This window comes from Rana temporaria, chromosome 2 (assembly GCF_905171775.1).
Source record: "Rana temporaria chromosome 2, aRanTem1.1, whole genome shotgun sequence".
Lineage (NCBI taxonomy): Eukaryota > Metazoa > Chordata > Amphibia > Anura > Ranidae > Rana > Rana temporaria.
In genome coordinates, this window is record NC_053490.1 from 391,757,238 (window position 1) to 391,773,649 (window position 16,412).

The window sequence follows — 16,412 nt, forward strand, 5'->3', positions numbered from 1 at the left end:
TGGAAGGCACATATGTCCGATTACAACAGAAGAACAACCTGTAGAGACTCTGGTAGCCTCATCACATTGGTCCATGCCAGTTTGGTGGACCCTGCGAAGATTAGCGTGGACTAAATGGGAGTACTTTGTACACATGCTAATACCAAAGCCTACCCCAACGCAGTGCTCTTAATGAAGACACTTAGTGGAACTGTTAAAGCAGGTCAGGGGTTTTGTTACAAACAGTGTAATCCTGGTCTGTGCTTTTTGCCCTTTGCACCTTGAGGGTGCAAAGAGCTAGATTCTAGTGAAGACCTGTTTGTAGGAAGGCTAGAATGTGAGGCACAGAGTAAATCACTGAAGTTGAATTATTTGTAGGATTTTAAGGCACGATATTAGATCTTCCTGGAAGTAGTCCTTCTTGCTTTCAGCAAGGTAGGAATCACAGACTCAGAAATATCCTTTTCAAACAACCATGTCGTTAAAGTCAGATACTGTGAGGCAGGCTGCAATAGAGTGCCATGAGATAGCAAATCTGGCATGTAGGGAAGAGGCCGGAGATAGTCTTCTGGATCAGATTGTTGCAAGTGGAATCACAGTTTCCCCAATTTTGTGCAGCAGATGAGGCACAATTTGTATTGGAGGGAAGGCATAAATTGAACGGAGACCAAGAAAAACCGGAGGCCAGAGCTAAAGAATCCCTGGTTCTGGCGACAAACAAAAATATATAATGTTTGGGGGTTCTGAGTAATTTTCTAGCAAAATAATGATGATTCTAACATGCAGGAGAGGCATGCCAGAATAGGTCTAGGCGGAAGTGGTTAAACATCTAGGGTGAACAAAGGGTTAAATGCGTGCCTAACCAGTGTTTGTGTGCACTGGCAGATGCTTTTACTAAGGGATAAGCTGGTTTTTAACCCTGCTCTGGAGGAAAACAAAAACCGCCACATCCCCGGCTGACAGGACAGAGCTCTGTATTGTTACATAGACAACGCTCTGTCCTGTCTTCCTCCTCGCCGATCAGCGGGTGCTGGCGGTCATCCATTGGGGCTGGCACCTGCTAATCACTGCACAGCAGGCATGCCCCCTATATATATATATATATATATATATATATATATATATATATATATATATATATATATATATATACATATATATATACACATATACATATATACATACACATACACATATATATGTATATTTTACATATACGGCCCACACTGTAGCAGTTACGCTACCGTGCACGGTCGGCAAGTGGATACTTAATTGAATCTGTTCAGAGAGCTGGGCTCGTTGGGGTGGGACACTCCCTGTTCAAACTGGACAGCATATTTAACTGGGCGGGATTGAATGTGAATTGTGAGTCCTTAAAACCCAACCAGCAGCTTCACAGTGAGCTTTCCAGAGGAGAAACTGACAGAAGGTAGGTCTTTGCTTTATAGAGAAAGCAATGATCTGGTGGTGGGGCTTCAGAGGGCAGGATCTGAGAGAGCGGAACACACTCTCTCTCTCTTACACACACACACACGAACAGAGCAGCAAAGGATTTAGCTTGGCGGGATTGAATGTCAATTGTGATCTATACAATCTAGTCCAGCATCATCATAGCTATCTTTTCAGAACAGGCTGTGTAAAAAGGGGTTTACTACTTGAGTAATGATAGATCTGTGAGGCGGAACTTGGTGTAGGTGTGACTGGGCAGGTTTAAATGCCAATTAAAATGTATTCAAGCCCACCAAGCTTCAGAGCTTTGAGGGAAATTACATAATTTACAGAGTCTGACAGACTCTGGTCACTGCAGTAAGTGGCTGTGGAAGTGACAGTCTATCAGCAGAATATGCAGAGTGTCACATGACACAAAGCCACAACAAAACCCATAATATCAAGGGACCTGCAGACAACCGAGCAACAAGGTACAGAGGTATGATCTATGCTGGGACTGATCATTCCATTCAGTCCATATATACACACACACACACACACACACTACATGCATTTACACCAGGGTTCGACAAAATCCGGGCGCCAGGTCACAATTGCGACTAGAATTAGCGACCTGTTGCCTGGGGAAGGAAGCATAGGCATCTTGTGGTGGCCGTTGGTATGACAAGACAACCAGCAAGGCTAATGCTAATGGAGCTTCCCCTGTGGTTTCACTGCCATCTCCTTCCCTCCAATTAGAACCCCCAAACATTATATATATATTTTTTTCTAACACCCTAGAGAATAAAATGGCGGTCGTTGCAATACTTTGTCACACCGTATTTGCGCAGCGGTCTTACAAGGGCACTTTTTTTGGGAAAAATTACACTTTTTTTAATTAAAAAAAAATAAGACAACAGTAAAGTTACCCCAATTTTTTTTATATTGTGAAAGATAATGTTACGCCGAGTAAATTTATACCCAACATGTCACACTTCAAAATTGCGTCTGCTCATGGAATGGCGACTTTTAAAATCTCCATAGGCGACATTTAAAAAAAATTCTACAGGTTGCACGTTTTGAGTTACAGAGGAGGTCTAGAGCTAGAATGATTTCTCTCGCTCTACCAATCGCGGCAATACCTCACATGTGGTTTAAACAACGCTTTCATATGCGGGCGCTACTCACGTATGAGTTCGCCTCTAAGCACGAGCTCAGCGAGACGGGGAGCGTTTCTGGCTTTTAACTTTATCTGGCTCCTAGATTCCAAGCAAATTTGTCAAACCCTGATACATATACACACACACACACACACACACACAAACACACACACACTTACTCGCTCCTCTTGTCTTTTCAATTCATCAGAATGCTTTAGGGCTGCCTCCTTTATAGCCTCTCTCATATCTTTATTCTCAGTCTCCACGGCGCACAGTTTCTTCTCCAACTCTGCCTTCTCACGGCTAGAAGACTCTGTCTTCTCTGCAAATTGGGCTCTCAAGAAAGTAACTTCCCGTTGAAGGTCCTAAAATAAAGCAGGACACTTGAGTCTGTTGGCTCATACAAATAAAAAAAAATGGGTGAGGGAGTGTCTGGTCTAAAAGTACTTACCTGCAACCTGATCAGGTACATATCATTGTAGGAACTGGTTTGGCCTAAAAGTGCACTGTGTGTTTTCATCTCACTCTCTCTTACTCTCTGTTCAAGCTGAGAGATATGCTGCCTCTGCCTGTAATCAGGAAAGGAACACAGACTAAATTGTCAGTCCCATTGGATTGATGAATAAAACTGGAGAGACCAATAGTAAAAATATCTGGGGATGGTTGTAAGTGGGAATTAAACCAAAAGAACATGCAACATATTTGCCTAGGCTCAGTAGAATTATTTTGTGACCAACATACATCATGTGGAGCTACACTGATGGTTGGTACAGAGCAAAGTCAAGTCACTACATATAGCACACCCATCACCTACAATGCACTGGTGCTTATGGATATGATCCACTTTACACCAACTTCTTCAGTAGCAGCAAAAACACAGCCCTGCTCAAGCCGTTTCAAGACCAATGGAATGTTAGTGGGGCTCAAGCACAGAGCAAATGGCTGTAAACTATCCAAATGTATCAATTCATCTTAACAGCATTTTCTGCCTGTGATACCATGACTTGTATACCTCTATTAAGAATGTCAAATTAGTTACTATTCTTTCCTTTTTTTTTTAAGTTGCTGGTTGCCATGGTTGACCTGTCAGCACATGGAACCACTATGTTGACTGACAAAGTGGCTTCTGGAATTGCATTAAAGTACATTTAAAACCTTGACTAAGGGCCAGATGCAGTGCAGTGCCTTTTTTCTGCAACAGAAATGCATGGACAGACGGTTATATGATTCCAATGGCATAGTTCACACAAGTGCAAAAAAAATTATATTTGAACATGCTGCATTTTTCTGCACACACCTGAACGAATCAAAAATGCACCCGTGACGGACCCAACCAGGACAGGGGCTTTTGGAGAGGACTGTAGGCTAGACTCTTGCCTACCGATTATGGGCCCCCGGTATTGAGGGGGCTCTATTCTTTGGGAGGTGTGTGCCTGGGGGACCTTTGGAGTAGTTTTACTTCAGATTCAATTCCTTGTCTCCCCAAAACATACAGACTCTGGGAACTGGAGGACCTGGATACAGAATTGAGGCCTCTGTGCCCAAACCAGCAATGACTGCTTCAAACCCCTCCTAGACTCAGACTCCAAGCAGAAGATTATAATCAGCTGAAAACAACCCAATTCTGAGGTCTCCTGCTGCCATGTGTAATCTACTTTATTATGGTTTATTTTCTCTCATTGTGTAATTCCCTATTGTGTTGCCACTAGGTGTGAATTCTCTTTGTTAATTGCATCACCTATTGTTTGTCTGTCTGCCAATTCTCTTGGCGATGTGATTAGTATCGTGTTCACTTGAACTTGTTACTGAAACATTGTGGGGTGTTTAAAAGTGGATGTAAACCAGATTCATGAAACTTGAGCTGGGCACATATCTGCAGTGTTTTGTTATCTCTCCTCAAAGCACTATGTCCCATTGCTTTGTCCTGCTCCATTCCTCCATTATCAGCCTGATAACTTTTGACAAGCTCTCCGAGACGGGAGCCTGAACTGTGTGTCGGTGTGGTTGTTATAAATAGATAAGCACACAGCTAAACTTTTCACAGGCAACCTCTGCATGTGTGGGGAGGGGGTATGTGCCAATCAGCTGTCTCACAGTGTCTAGCAATAATCCCCTCCTACAGGGGAATCGGGAAGAGAAAATTCAGGATGTGGACTTTCTAAACAGTATATAAAAAGGTGAAGAGAGAAGATTTACATGTAAAACGTATTTAGGGAGATTTGTTTAATGTCATTTGTTTCATCTCTTTGTATCGGAGGCTGTTCACTTCACTGGGTATATGAGGATTAAATCCACTTTAAGTGTTTATGTTAAATTAATTTACCATTTTAACCACTTGACCTCCGGAAGATTTCATGACCAGGCAATTTTTTGGCGATACGCCACTGCGTTACATTAACTTAATTGCGCAGCCGTGCGACATAGCGTCTCCCCGCAGGGATGTAGTCCCAAGGGAGGGGGCGAGCACGCCAACTAACCCCCAGCCAGCACGGCTCGGATGATGGGGGCAAGCTTACTGAGGAAGAACAGGAAGTGAGAAATTCAGACAAAGAAAAAAAACATTTAGAAGGGAAATCGAAAGAGAAGGTAAGTGAACCAATAATGCACTAGCTTAAAAGGAACCCAGAAAAAAAAAAAAAAAAAAAAAAAAAACACGCGAACCTTTACAACCCCCTTTAAAATTAATCCATCACTTTTTTAGATTCTAAACATAATCAACACACAAGAACACTATTGTATTACATTTTTACAGATGAAATATCACTTAAGAAATAATATTCTTTCCCACCTTTCCAACATCATCTGTTTTTCCAGCAAATTACTTTCGTTGGCCTGCATAACTCTCTCCCAATCATTGGCATTCTGGTGCATTGCTGCAGGATGTATCAACTTTGTGGAGTAATCTCTCATGATCTGAAAAAAAAAAAAAAAAAATGTATTCATGTTCTAAGCCCATCTCTGGGGAAAGAAAGAAATGCTCCCTTGCTGCAAGGATTCAGTGTTTTTTTTAGGCCTAGGGGGCCACAAAATGCAGTTTTACATATCAGATTCTGATTCCCCAGCTGGTGGTGTTCTCCTCTTCACCTTTGCACTTAACGTCTGGAGGGAGCATACTGGAACGGAGGATCGGGTAAATAAAACTGCTTTTTGCGTCCCACCAGACTTACAAATTAGCAGTTAACCTTTACATTTCTAGACAGCATCAATGCAAGGGAGCACTTAATCTTAAAGTGGATGTAAACCCTCACATACACCCAGTGAAGTGAACAGTCTCAGATGATACACAGAGATGAAACAAATCTCCCTACAAAAGTTTTACATGTATATCTGCTGTGTTCACATTTATACACGGTTTAGAATGTGCACGTCCTGTTAGAATTTTCTCTTCCTGATGATTCACCTGTGGATTCTTGTCATACACTGAAACAGCAGATTGGAGGAAAGGCACACCCGCCCCTTCCACATAAAAAAGGAAAAAAAATGCAGAGCTATGCTGTGAATAGACCAGCTCTCTGCTAATTTATAGCACCCAATGCGACACAAAATTCAGCCTGGTTTTATCACAGTTGATAGAGAACTTGTCAAAAGTAATCATTCTGAAAACAGAACGGATCAGGAGAAAGCCACGGGGCTTTGAAGAGAGATAAGAAAACACTACAGATATATGTACCCAGCTCAAATTTCATGAATGGGGTTTACATCCACTTTAACCACTAGCCGACCAGCCACCGTCATTATACGGCGGCAGGTCGGCTCTCCTGGGCGAGAGCCCGTAGCTATACGTCCGGTCTTCGAGCGGCCACTAGGGGCGCGTGCGCGCCCACGACTCCCGTGCGTGTGCCCGGCGGGCTCGATCGCCGCCGGGCACCCGCGATTGCTCGTTACAGAGCGGGGACCGGGAGCTGTGTGTGTAAACACACAGCTCTCGGTCCTGTCAGCAGGGGAAATGCTGATCTTCTGTTCATACAATGTATGAACAGAGGATCAGTGTTCCCCCTAGTGAGGCCACCCCCCCACAGTAAGATAACACACAGGGACATACTTAACCCCTTCCCCGCCCCCTAGTGTTAACCCCTTCACTGCCAGTGGCATTTTTATAGTAATCCAATGCATTTTTATAGCACTTATCGCTATAAAAATGCCAATGGTCCCAAAAATGTGTCAAAAGTGTCCGCCATAATGTCGCAGTACCGAAGAGAAAAAAAAAAAAAAAAAAAAAAAAAAAAAAAAAAAAAAAATCGCTGATCGCCGATCGCCGCCATTACTAGTAAAAAAAAATATATTAATAAAAATGCCATAAAAATACCCCCTATTTTGTAAACGCTATAACTTTTGCGCAAACCAATCAATAAACGCTTATTGCGATTTTTTTTTTACGAAAAATATGTAGAAGAATATGTATCGGCCTAAACTGAGGAAACATTTTTTTTTATATATTTTTGGGGGATATTTATTATAGCAAAAAATATTATTTTTTTTCAAAATTGTCGCTCTATTTTTGTTTATAGCGCAAAAAATAAAAACCGCAGAGGTGATCAAATGCCACCAAAAGAAAGCTCTATTTGTGGGGAAAAAAGGACGTCAATTTTGTTTGGGAGCCACGTCGCACGACCGCGCAATTGTCAGTTAAAGCGTAGCAGTCCCGAATCGCAAAAAGTGCTCTGGTCTTTGACCAGCAATATGGTCCGGGGGTTAAACAGCAGACATGTTATATCAATCCTTGGAAAAAAAAAATATATATCCAATTACCTGTAGTTTTTCCATGTTTATTCTTAGATTCTCCGAGTATTGGTTTTGTTGCTGTCTCCAAGCACTGTATTCACTCACAGGATGCTGCTTTAATGAATCCATCCCCCATCCTTGATGTGTGCCCCCCGAGAACCCAGCTCTGCTGGTGCGTTCAACGCCTCCAGTCTCTTTGCTTTCGGGTAGAGCGTTGTAATGCGTAACCATTGTGCTAGGCGCAGGGATTTCACGTTTATTATCACTGTAGAAAGTGTTCAATAGACCTGACTGGTTCAGTGTAGGTTCAATATTGGGCATTTCAAACCTTCTCGTGTCATCTGCTGTGGAAGGGTCCAACGTAGGCAGCGTTGGGAAATCAGCTTCTGTGGAAAGCGGGGCTCTGTCCTGTATATGTGTATTACTGGAGGACACTGCCAATGTAGAAGGCAAAACATGAGCTGTGGGGATGGTAACCTGGCTTTTTATTGGCTGGAAGGTGGTACCGGCATTGCAGAATTCTGAAAAGAAGAATATGCAGAATATAGGGTAACCTGGCATCTTAATCAAAATTATAGCAATTAAAAAGAAAACCTCACTTTCATAATATACACCAGCGGTTCCCAACCTTTTTTGCTCCAGGTACCAGTTTCATGGCAGCCAAATTTTCTTAAGGACCAGGGGAGGGCACAGGGACAAAGCAGGAACACGGATCTCTGCCTTCCCATAGTACAAGCACTTCCCACACAGTAACCAAGTGTATATTTTAGGCACACATTTAACCCTTAATGGTTACCCCATCCCAGCCAACATCATAAGTACAGTGACAGTGCATATTTGTAGCACTGTTCACTGTATTAGTGTCACTGGTTCCCCCCCAAAAATAAAATAAAAAAAGTGTCCGATTTGTCTGCCGCAACATCACAGTCCCAGATCACCGCCATTACTAGTAAAAAATAAAATTCCATAAAATATCTCAGTTTGTAGACGCTATAAGTTTTGCACAAAAACCAAACACTTATTGGGATTTTTATTTTTTTTGCCAAAAATACGTAGCAATATACATATTGACCTAAATTTATGAAGGAATTCCATTTTTTTTTTTTTATTGAACATGTTTTATAGCAGAAAGTAAAAGATATTGTCAGACTTTAAAAAATAAAAATAAAAAAATGCAGAGGCGATTAATTACCAAAGGAAAGCCATCTGTGGGGAAAAATAAAAAAGGGACAGAAGCATTAGCCAATGGCTGCGCTGCTATCAATTAACCAATGAATGACCCGAGAAGCCAGTGCGTTCACGGCGTAGGACTTGCGAGGGGTCGTGTAAGTAATACAGGGGCTCGGGGGGGCTAATCCGCGGATGTTTTTTCACCTTAATGCACCTTTACAACCCCTTTAACCCTACATAAAAGGGGATCAAATATAAAAACCTCTCCCACTTTTTTTAAAGCTGAACTCCAGCCATATATGAGCTTTGTAAATCTCCAGACGGAAACGGACAAGAATACAAATCCTTTGGCAGATAGAATATTCCCTATTATGTATTGCATTTGTGTATTGGCAGTTTGCCAGGAGAGCTTGAACAGTTATAATATCAGGACAGAAATACGGAGGTGCCATTGCAGGTGGCACCCTACAGGTCCTGGCAATACACTTTATCCCATTCAGGCAGCCGCCATCCACACGCTGGTCGAATTGTATCCGGTCCCAGCTGAACCGGAGAAACTTTGATCAGTGTATGGGCAGATCAAGATTTGTGTCTCATACATCGAGTAATATTCTGCGTGTGGGGTCAGGGAAGTGACCAGCGAGTTCAGTTGACCTCTGACCCCGGAGATTCCAGCTCAAGGGTCAAACTTGGAAAAAAGCAGGTGAGGCATATGCCTGATCAGTACTGGCTCTGAAACCAATACGCAACTCACCATCTACATTTTCATTGCCAGGAATGCCCCCTTTTCTGACCCCATGAAGAAATGCCATCCGACTTATAGCTTTTCCCGATATCTGAGGAGTCTGCCAGTCTGTGTAAGAACTGCCAACTGGATGTACTGCTGTTGCTGTAACAGAAGGCATACAGTGAAAGACACAGAACGTTACCAATGAGAGTTATCTGTAAAAAAATCAAGTTCACCTTACCCATCCTGCCCGGTGGTTGGAATCCTACACTTTCCATAGCTTTTCATGCAACTAGAACATCAAAAGAAAGAATGGAACTCCATTAGATTATGTGTGAACATTTTTTGCAATCAGTATTTTTAAAGATGAACCCCAGGCAAACATTTGTCCATTTCCAGTCATAGGGCGACAACGCTCTTCAATCACACAGCATTGTGGTCAGGTGAGTCTTAGATGAACATGTTTTAACTGCCTCTCGTCCTGAGAAAACGTCATATGACGTCACCCCAGTCACACCGCTCTTACTTGCCTGCAGGGGCGCTGTGGACACAGCAAGACCCTGATCTCAGTAAAGAGCCAATGATACAGCCCTTTACCCATGAGATCGGCTGTGTCCTATCACATATAAACACGGAAGTGTCCGTAACTGGCTCGTGGCTCACACTGACCGTGAGAGGCCAGGAGAGCCAACCAGCAGCATCCTCTGTACAGGTAATAAGGGTACTGATCATCAGTGCAGCCCCAACAGTGCCCAGCAGTGATGCCAATCTGTGCGGCATATTAGTGCTACCTCATCAGCGTACATCAGTGAAGGAGAAAAAAATTATTATTTACAACATTTTCTGACAAACCAAAACAAAAACAGTGGTGATTAATTACTACCAAAAAGAAAGCTCTATTTGTATGGGAAAAAAAATATATAAAAATGTCATTTGGGTACAGTGTTGTATGACCGCGCAATTGTCATTCAAAATTGGCCTGGGCAGGAAGGGGATGAAAATGCCCAGGATTGAGGTGGTTAAATGAACTTACATATGTCCAAAGGAATCTTGTTTTCTTAAAATTTATGATAAAGTAAATAAGGGTTGGAACCCCGTCAGTTTTTTTTGTACCGACATTTAGGGCTCTGTTAGCAGTAAACATGCCTCCCGTTGAAAAAGGACGTTTGCTACTGCGCATGTGCAGTAGCAAACGTCACTGCAGCCGATCTGTTGATCAGCTGGTATGACGTCAACACAGGGCATGCGTCAGAGGCATTATCAGATCATATGCAAACAGCGGGGGAACGGAATTGTCAGATCAAGCCTTGCTGTTGCAGGGCGAGTTTTGGGCGTATTGCAACCTGCTCTACCACACAGGCAAAACCCGCCGTTAAACACACTATTCCGGCTCCACAACACAGACAAAACCCGCCCTTCAGCACATGGCAAACCTGCCCCGCAACAGCGAGGCACAATCCGACATTAGCGTCCAATACTGCCCATCGAAAAATGAGTCAGACACCCTCTCCTTGGTGAGGGCATGCCGCTGGAAGGCTTTGTTCTAAGGTAAGCAGGGCTTTTTCCCCCCATCAAACAATAGGTGCTAAAACTCAACCAAGACCCCCCAAAACCCCTCCCCCTACACACCCTGCAAATCACATCAAATAGTGGGTGTGGTCAAATTTCAGAAACAGTAGGAGGGTCTTAAAGAGGCATTAAAGGGCTTGTAAAGGTAATTTTTTTCCTAAATAGCTTTTTTTTTTAAACCAGCCACAGTTTGCTACCGCTTTTAGATGTGGCCATCGTTGTCGCTCCTCTGAAAAGTGGATTGCGGTGTTTTGCTTTTCAGTGGTATTTGAAAGGCGGCTTGAAGTGCTCCTCAATGCCTACGTTAACCATTGCAAGGAAGGATGAGCTCTGGCGTGTTCGCATAGTACATGTGCAGAGCCCGCCAGGAAGTCTTCACGGTGCTGGAAGTCTTCACGGTGCTGCGCTAACCACAGCCAGGGAGACATTTCCCGATCTCTGCAGCCGAACATCGGGACAATATCTCCCTGGCTGTGATTAGCGCAGTGCCGTGCAGACTTCCTGGCGGGCTCTGCACGTGTACTATGCGAACACGCTGGAGCTCATCCTTAATTGCATGCCTGCCGCTACTAAACCGCATGCACTAAAGAGCGTTTGTAGATTGTGAGCTCCAACGAGCTGGGCCCGCTGCGCAAACTGTTGGCACTATATAAACCCTGTATAAAAATAATAAAGCCCCATTCCCGTGAATAGATCAAGTCTAGCGGTGGTTCTGACGGCTGTATGTGACTTGTGGTATACATTTCTGCAATGTAGCAGTGTGTACAAACATGGCTGCTGGCCGTTTTTCATTTGCAGCTGATTGATAAATCTGCAGCTCAGCTGCCTTATTTTACTGCTCCCCATCTGTGTAGGTGAGGCCCAACTGTCACTTTTGCTGGACAGCTTGGTCTGTGACAGGAACGGGAAAAATAACAGATTTAAAGGAGTTGTAAAGGAAAATGTTTTTTTCACCTTAATGCAATCTATGCAAAAAGGTGAAAAAACATCTGATACTGACGCCCCGCCCCCCCCCCGTTATACTAACCTGGCTCCTCGAAAGTCCCGCGATCCTCTTCTCCGCTCAGCCTGGCCGCTGATTGGCTAGAGCGGATGGATTGAGAGCAGCGCAGCCATTGGCTGGCGCTGCTGTCAATCACATCCAGTGACACGGCGTGCCAAGGGGCGGGCCCGAGTGATACAGTGAGCGGCTATGGCCGCTCGCTGTATCACGGGAGCGCGCTCGCAATTAGTGACCACCATGCGAGCTCTCGCATGACTGTGGCGAGTAATTGCGGAGAGGACCAGAGACAGCCGCCGAGGGACCCCAGAAGACATGGATCGGGGCCACTCTGTGCAAAACGAACTGCACAGTGGAGGCAAGTATAACATGTTTGTTATTTAAAAAAAAAAAAAAAAAAAAAAAAAAGTTTCTGTAGCGGGGTCATCCTGTCAGAGCCTTACGACAGGTTGTCTCCGCTGGACTTACATTCACACTTGTAAATATGTATGATACCTTTATGAAAGTTATGCATTGTGGGACTACAAGTAGCAGGAGATATGGACTCCATGGACTCTTAAGAGAAATAGACTACACTTCCCACAATGCCTTGTGCCCTTTGAACATGTGACACCTCCGCACAGCCTTATGGGGGAGGTTACTTATAGAAAGGGAGCGGATGATCTCGCTCTCTCGGAACCTGCACTTCTTTCCTCTGCGGAGCTGCCGATATACCACAGCCCTGCTGTTAGGCCAGAAGCCTGGGCCTGAACCCACAGAGACCAGCCGTTCGGAAAGAAGCAAGACCCCAGCATCTAGCTTTGTGTCTGGGATCGTAGAGGTGATCCAGCTGCCAGTTGAACCAGTGGAAAACCCTCGTCCGGGACCTCTGTGCTGTGGAGCGGTGATCCACCAACGTGCCTCCTGAGGAGAATTCAGGCGGATCGGCCTGAAGGGTGAGAGAGCACTTGCTCAACCTCTGACTCTCCATGTACACAGACACTTACAACCATCTTGCAGGCCGGAGACAAGCTCTTGGTCTCGGCCCGACGCTCAGAGGGCCCAGTCGAGTGTCCGGGAAGCCCATAGCAGTGACTTACGCTGACAAGCACTGGCTCATCCCCACTCACGGTTCCATACACTCCGTTTTGTGAGTTTCCTCATCAATTGCCGATTTGGATTTACAATTTCTTATGTGCACCGACTGGCCACAACGAGATCATTAACTTTCTATAGGATCACCCACGAGTATAGACTTCCTTCTAGTTTAGATGAGTGGTACCACTCTTAACCAGGTTTTCTTCACTGTCATTACTTAACGATTCCTGCAAGGGCCCTTGCAAAACCATAGTGAGTTACTGTTTATTAATTGTGGCTGCAATTATAATCTATGCTTGTTACCTCAAGTTTTCACTAAGTAAACTTATTCTTGGTTTTACCTTAAACGTGTCTATGGTGTAAAGCGTATTTTCTTGCCTGGTTGAACCCGTGATAACAGGTAATTTGGTTACCGTTTTATCATTGCTATTGTGGCCCCAGCCCAACAGAGGCCACCATATCTCCTTCACCAGGCTTCAGATGTGTGGGAGGGAGGGTTCGAGCTAGTTAATAGGGGTGAGCTGAGCCAAAAAAAAGAGTAGATCCCCATACCTCCCAACCGTCCCGGATTCCGCGGGACCCTCCCGCAATTCCAAGTGTGTCCCGTGGATCTTGACTAGAGGGTCTGTGGCTGAGGGCTCCATGAGGCGGTGGGGATGAAGAGCCGCAGCCCGCGAGGATGGCCAGGACTGATTCCCTGAAGCAGGGAGAAGAGCTCCGAAGAGCTCCCAGCCCAGGACAAACAGACAGGCTGACTGGAGGACGTGCAGGCAGCCAGAGATAGCAGCAGAGAGATCCACTGGATGGAACAGCTCTGTGACCACCCAGCTATGAGAATGGGCACTGCATGGAAGGTACTGTGTCTCTCTCTCACACACACACACACCTTCCCACAGGCGGGACTACAGACAGTGCTAGGATCTCCCTCCTAAACTCTCAGTACACAGCGCACCCCGCTATCCTGCACTCAGTACACACCGCACCCTGCACTCAGTACGTATCGCAACTCCAAACACTCCTGACCCCTGCATTCTGTGTATTACACCCTCCTGACCCCTGCATTCTGTGTATTACACCCTCCTGACCCCTGCATTCTGTGTATTACACCCTCCTGACCCCTGCATTCTGTGTATTACACCCTCCTGACCCCTGCATTCTGTGCATTACACCCTCCTGACCCCTGCATTCTGTGCATTACACCCACCTAAACTGTGCATTACACACTCCCCATCCTGCATTCTCTGCATTACACACTCCACACCCCTGCACTCTGTATTTTACACACCCACATTTTTCCGTGGCGCGCGCCGCAGGTTGTCCCTTGCCTCAAGTGTCCCTCATTGAGAAGTTCAAATGTTGGGAGGTATGGATCCCAAATCAACCAGCGAATACTTCGGGGGTAGCACTACATTTCCTTTAGTAACGCTTTAATGGCCAGGTAAACAGATAAGTAAACAAGGGTCTGACGTAAGACAAATCATGCTGTATAATGCTAGTGACAATCATCATACTTCCTCCACATTACTCTGTACTGCCAGTTACTCTCTCTGCCACCCGGATCTCCATTTTCGCAACATATAAAACAATACAGCAAGCCAACACCATGTAAATGTCTATCACTGCATGAATCAAGCCTCCTAGTAAACAAATCACACAACAATAGTAACCAAACAACCAGAGCCCGGTAAGGCTATGACTGGGTTCTCATAATACTAAACGTAGCAGGTTTGTGCGGGGGCTCACCTCACCGGTGTGGATCAGCTCCTACCCGGAAGAAGTCCTGGCAACGGGAACACAGCACAGCAACGGATGAGAAACACACAGCCGGAAACTGGGCGGAGTCACCTTCAAACCGTCTCCCCGCCACACCTAGCCGAACCCAGCTTCCCTCTCCGCCAATCGCTGTGTACGACGTTCAGCCAATAGCATCGTGTAGTCGGAGTGGGCGGGGTGACGTCCAGCCAATAGCCGCGTGTAGTCGGACTGGGCGGGGCGACGTCCAGCTAAAAGCAGCATGTAGAACGAGTGGGCGGGTAGGGTGACGTCCTACCAAAAGCAGCGAGTAGTCGGAGTGGGCGGGGTGACGTCCAGCCAATAGCAGCATGTAGTCTGGGTGGGTGGAGCACAGGCACGATTTGTGTGTATAGGAAAGCTTGTATGTAGTGTGAGGTGGCAGACACTGAGAGCTGTTGCTGCTAATACAAGTCAGACCCCTGTCCTGGGAGTCATTGAGGCATTGCAGTGAGAGGGCTCACGTCTAATAATAAAATATAGATCTGTTATAAGAAGTGAATGAACAGTACGCTTGGCACTCCATTGCACGTTGCAGCACCCTAACTTCTTGCCCTCCGGAAGGTTTTATCCCCTTCATGACCAGGCCATTTATTGCTATTCAGCACTTCGCTCCTTTAACCACTTGCTTGCTGGCCACTTAAACCTTCCTTCTGCCCAGACCAATTTTCAGCTTTCAGCGCTCTCACACTTTGAGTGACAATTGCGCGGTCTTACAACACTGTAAGCTTTTTTTTGTGGTGGTATTTGATCACCACTAGGGTTTTTATTTTTTTTAATAAAAAAAAAAAAGACAGATTAAAAAATAAATAAATACAAAACCGTTTTATATTTTGTTATAACATTTTGCAAACAGGTAATTTTTCTCCTTCATTGATGTACGCTGATGAGGCTGAACTGATGGGCACCGATAGGCTGCTCTGATGGGCACCAATAAGGTGGGCACTGAGAGGTAGCAATGGGCTGCATTGATGGGCACCGATAAGGCGGCACTGAGAGGTGGCAATGGGCTGCACTGGTGGGCACTGATAAGGCGGCACTAAGAGGTGGCAATGGGCTGCATTGATGGTCACCGATAAGGCGGCACTGGTGGGCACTGAGAGGTGGCACTGAAGAGCATTGATAGGTGGCAGTGATGGGCACTGATGGGTGACAATGATGGGCAATGATTGGCACTGGTAGGTGACACTGATAGGCAGCACTGCTAGGTGGCACTAATTGGCACCACTGGTGGGCATTGATAGGTGACACTCATGGGCATTGATAGGTGGCACTGTTTTGCACTGGTGGGCCCTGATTTGTGACACTGTGGGCACTGGCAGGTGGTACTGGTGGGCAAAGATAAGGAGGCTGTCCCTTGCACACAAACTGGTGATCTACTTGTTTTCTCCTTTTTTTCACTGTCGTGAGAAGAAAAAAAAACTATTACCAAGATTTTGTTTACATCATGTGATCAGCTGTCATTGGCATAGGGGTAAGGGGCTGATTTTGGCCCCTTACTCTGATCTGTGATCACCTGAGTCTTAGTGACTCTGTGATCACAGCGTGCGCTGTGCAGGGGGAGCGTGCAAAGGGGGGCACCAGGGGCGTACCTAGAGCATTTGGCACCTGGGGCGGATCCTATATCTGGCACCCCCCCCCACCTTAAAATGTAAAAACACCCCACTGTGCCCCCTGCATACCTCTGCATCCTTCAATATCTCGTTGACACTTCTGTGTAGCCCTCTCCACAACTGCACCTCTGGACCCCTTTACATTACACAGCACCCTGCATTACTGGACCCCTTTA

The 16,412-nt window shown here is 45.4% G+C and overlaps 1 protein-coding gene across 1 annotated transcript in view; it reads right to left on the reverse strand.

The window, feature by feature from the left end:
- Positions 1 to 14,755, reverse strand: part of CEP85 (centrosomal protein 85) — a 39,341-nt gene extending 24,586 nt beyond the window's left edge. The window contains exons 1-7 of the mRNA XM_040338022.1: positions 14,576 to 14,755; positions 9,428 to 9,478; positions 9,214 to 9,348; positions 7,317 to 7,810; positions 5,356 to 5,480; positions 3,019 to 3,136; positions 2,747 to 2,932 (exon numbers count right to left, since the gene is read on the reverse strand). Coding sequence (XP_040193956.1) covers positions 2,747 to 2,932; positions 3,019 to 3,136; positions 5,356 to 5,480; positions 7,317 to 7,810; positions 9,214 to 9,348; positions 9,428 to 9,464 — 1,095 coding nt within the window. The 5' untranslated portion in view covers positions 9,465 to 9,478; positions 14,576 to 14,755. The remainder of the gene's footprint in view (positions 1 to 2,746; positions 2,933 to 3,018; positions 3,137 to 5,355; positions 5,481 to 7,316; positions 7,811 to 9,213; positions 9,349 to 9,427; positions 9,479 to 14,575) is intronic.
- Positions 14,756 to 16,412: the final 1,657 nt, after the last annotated feature.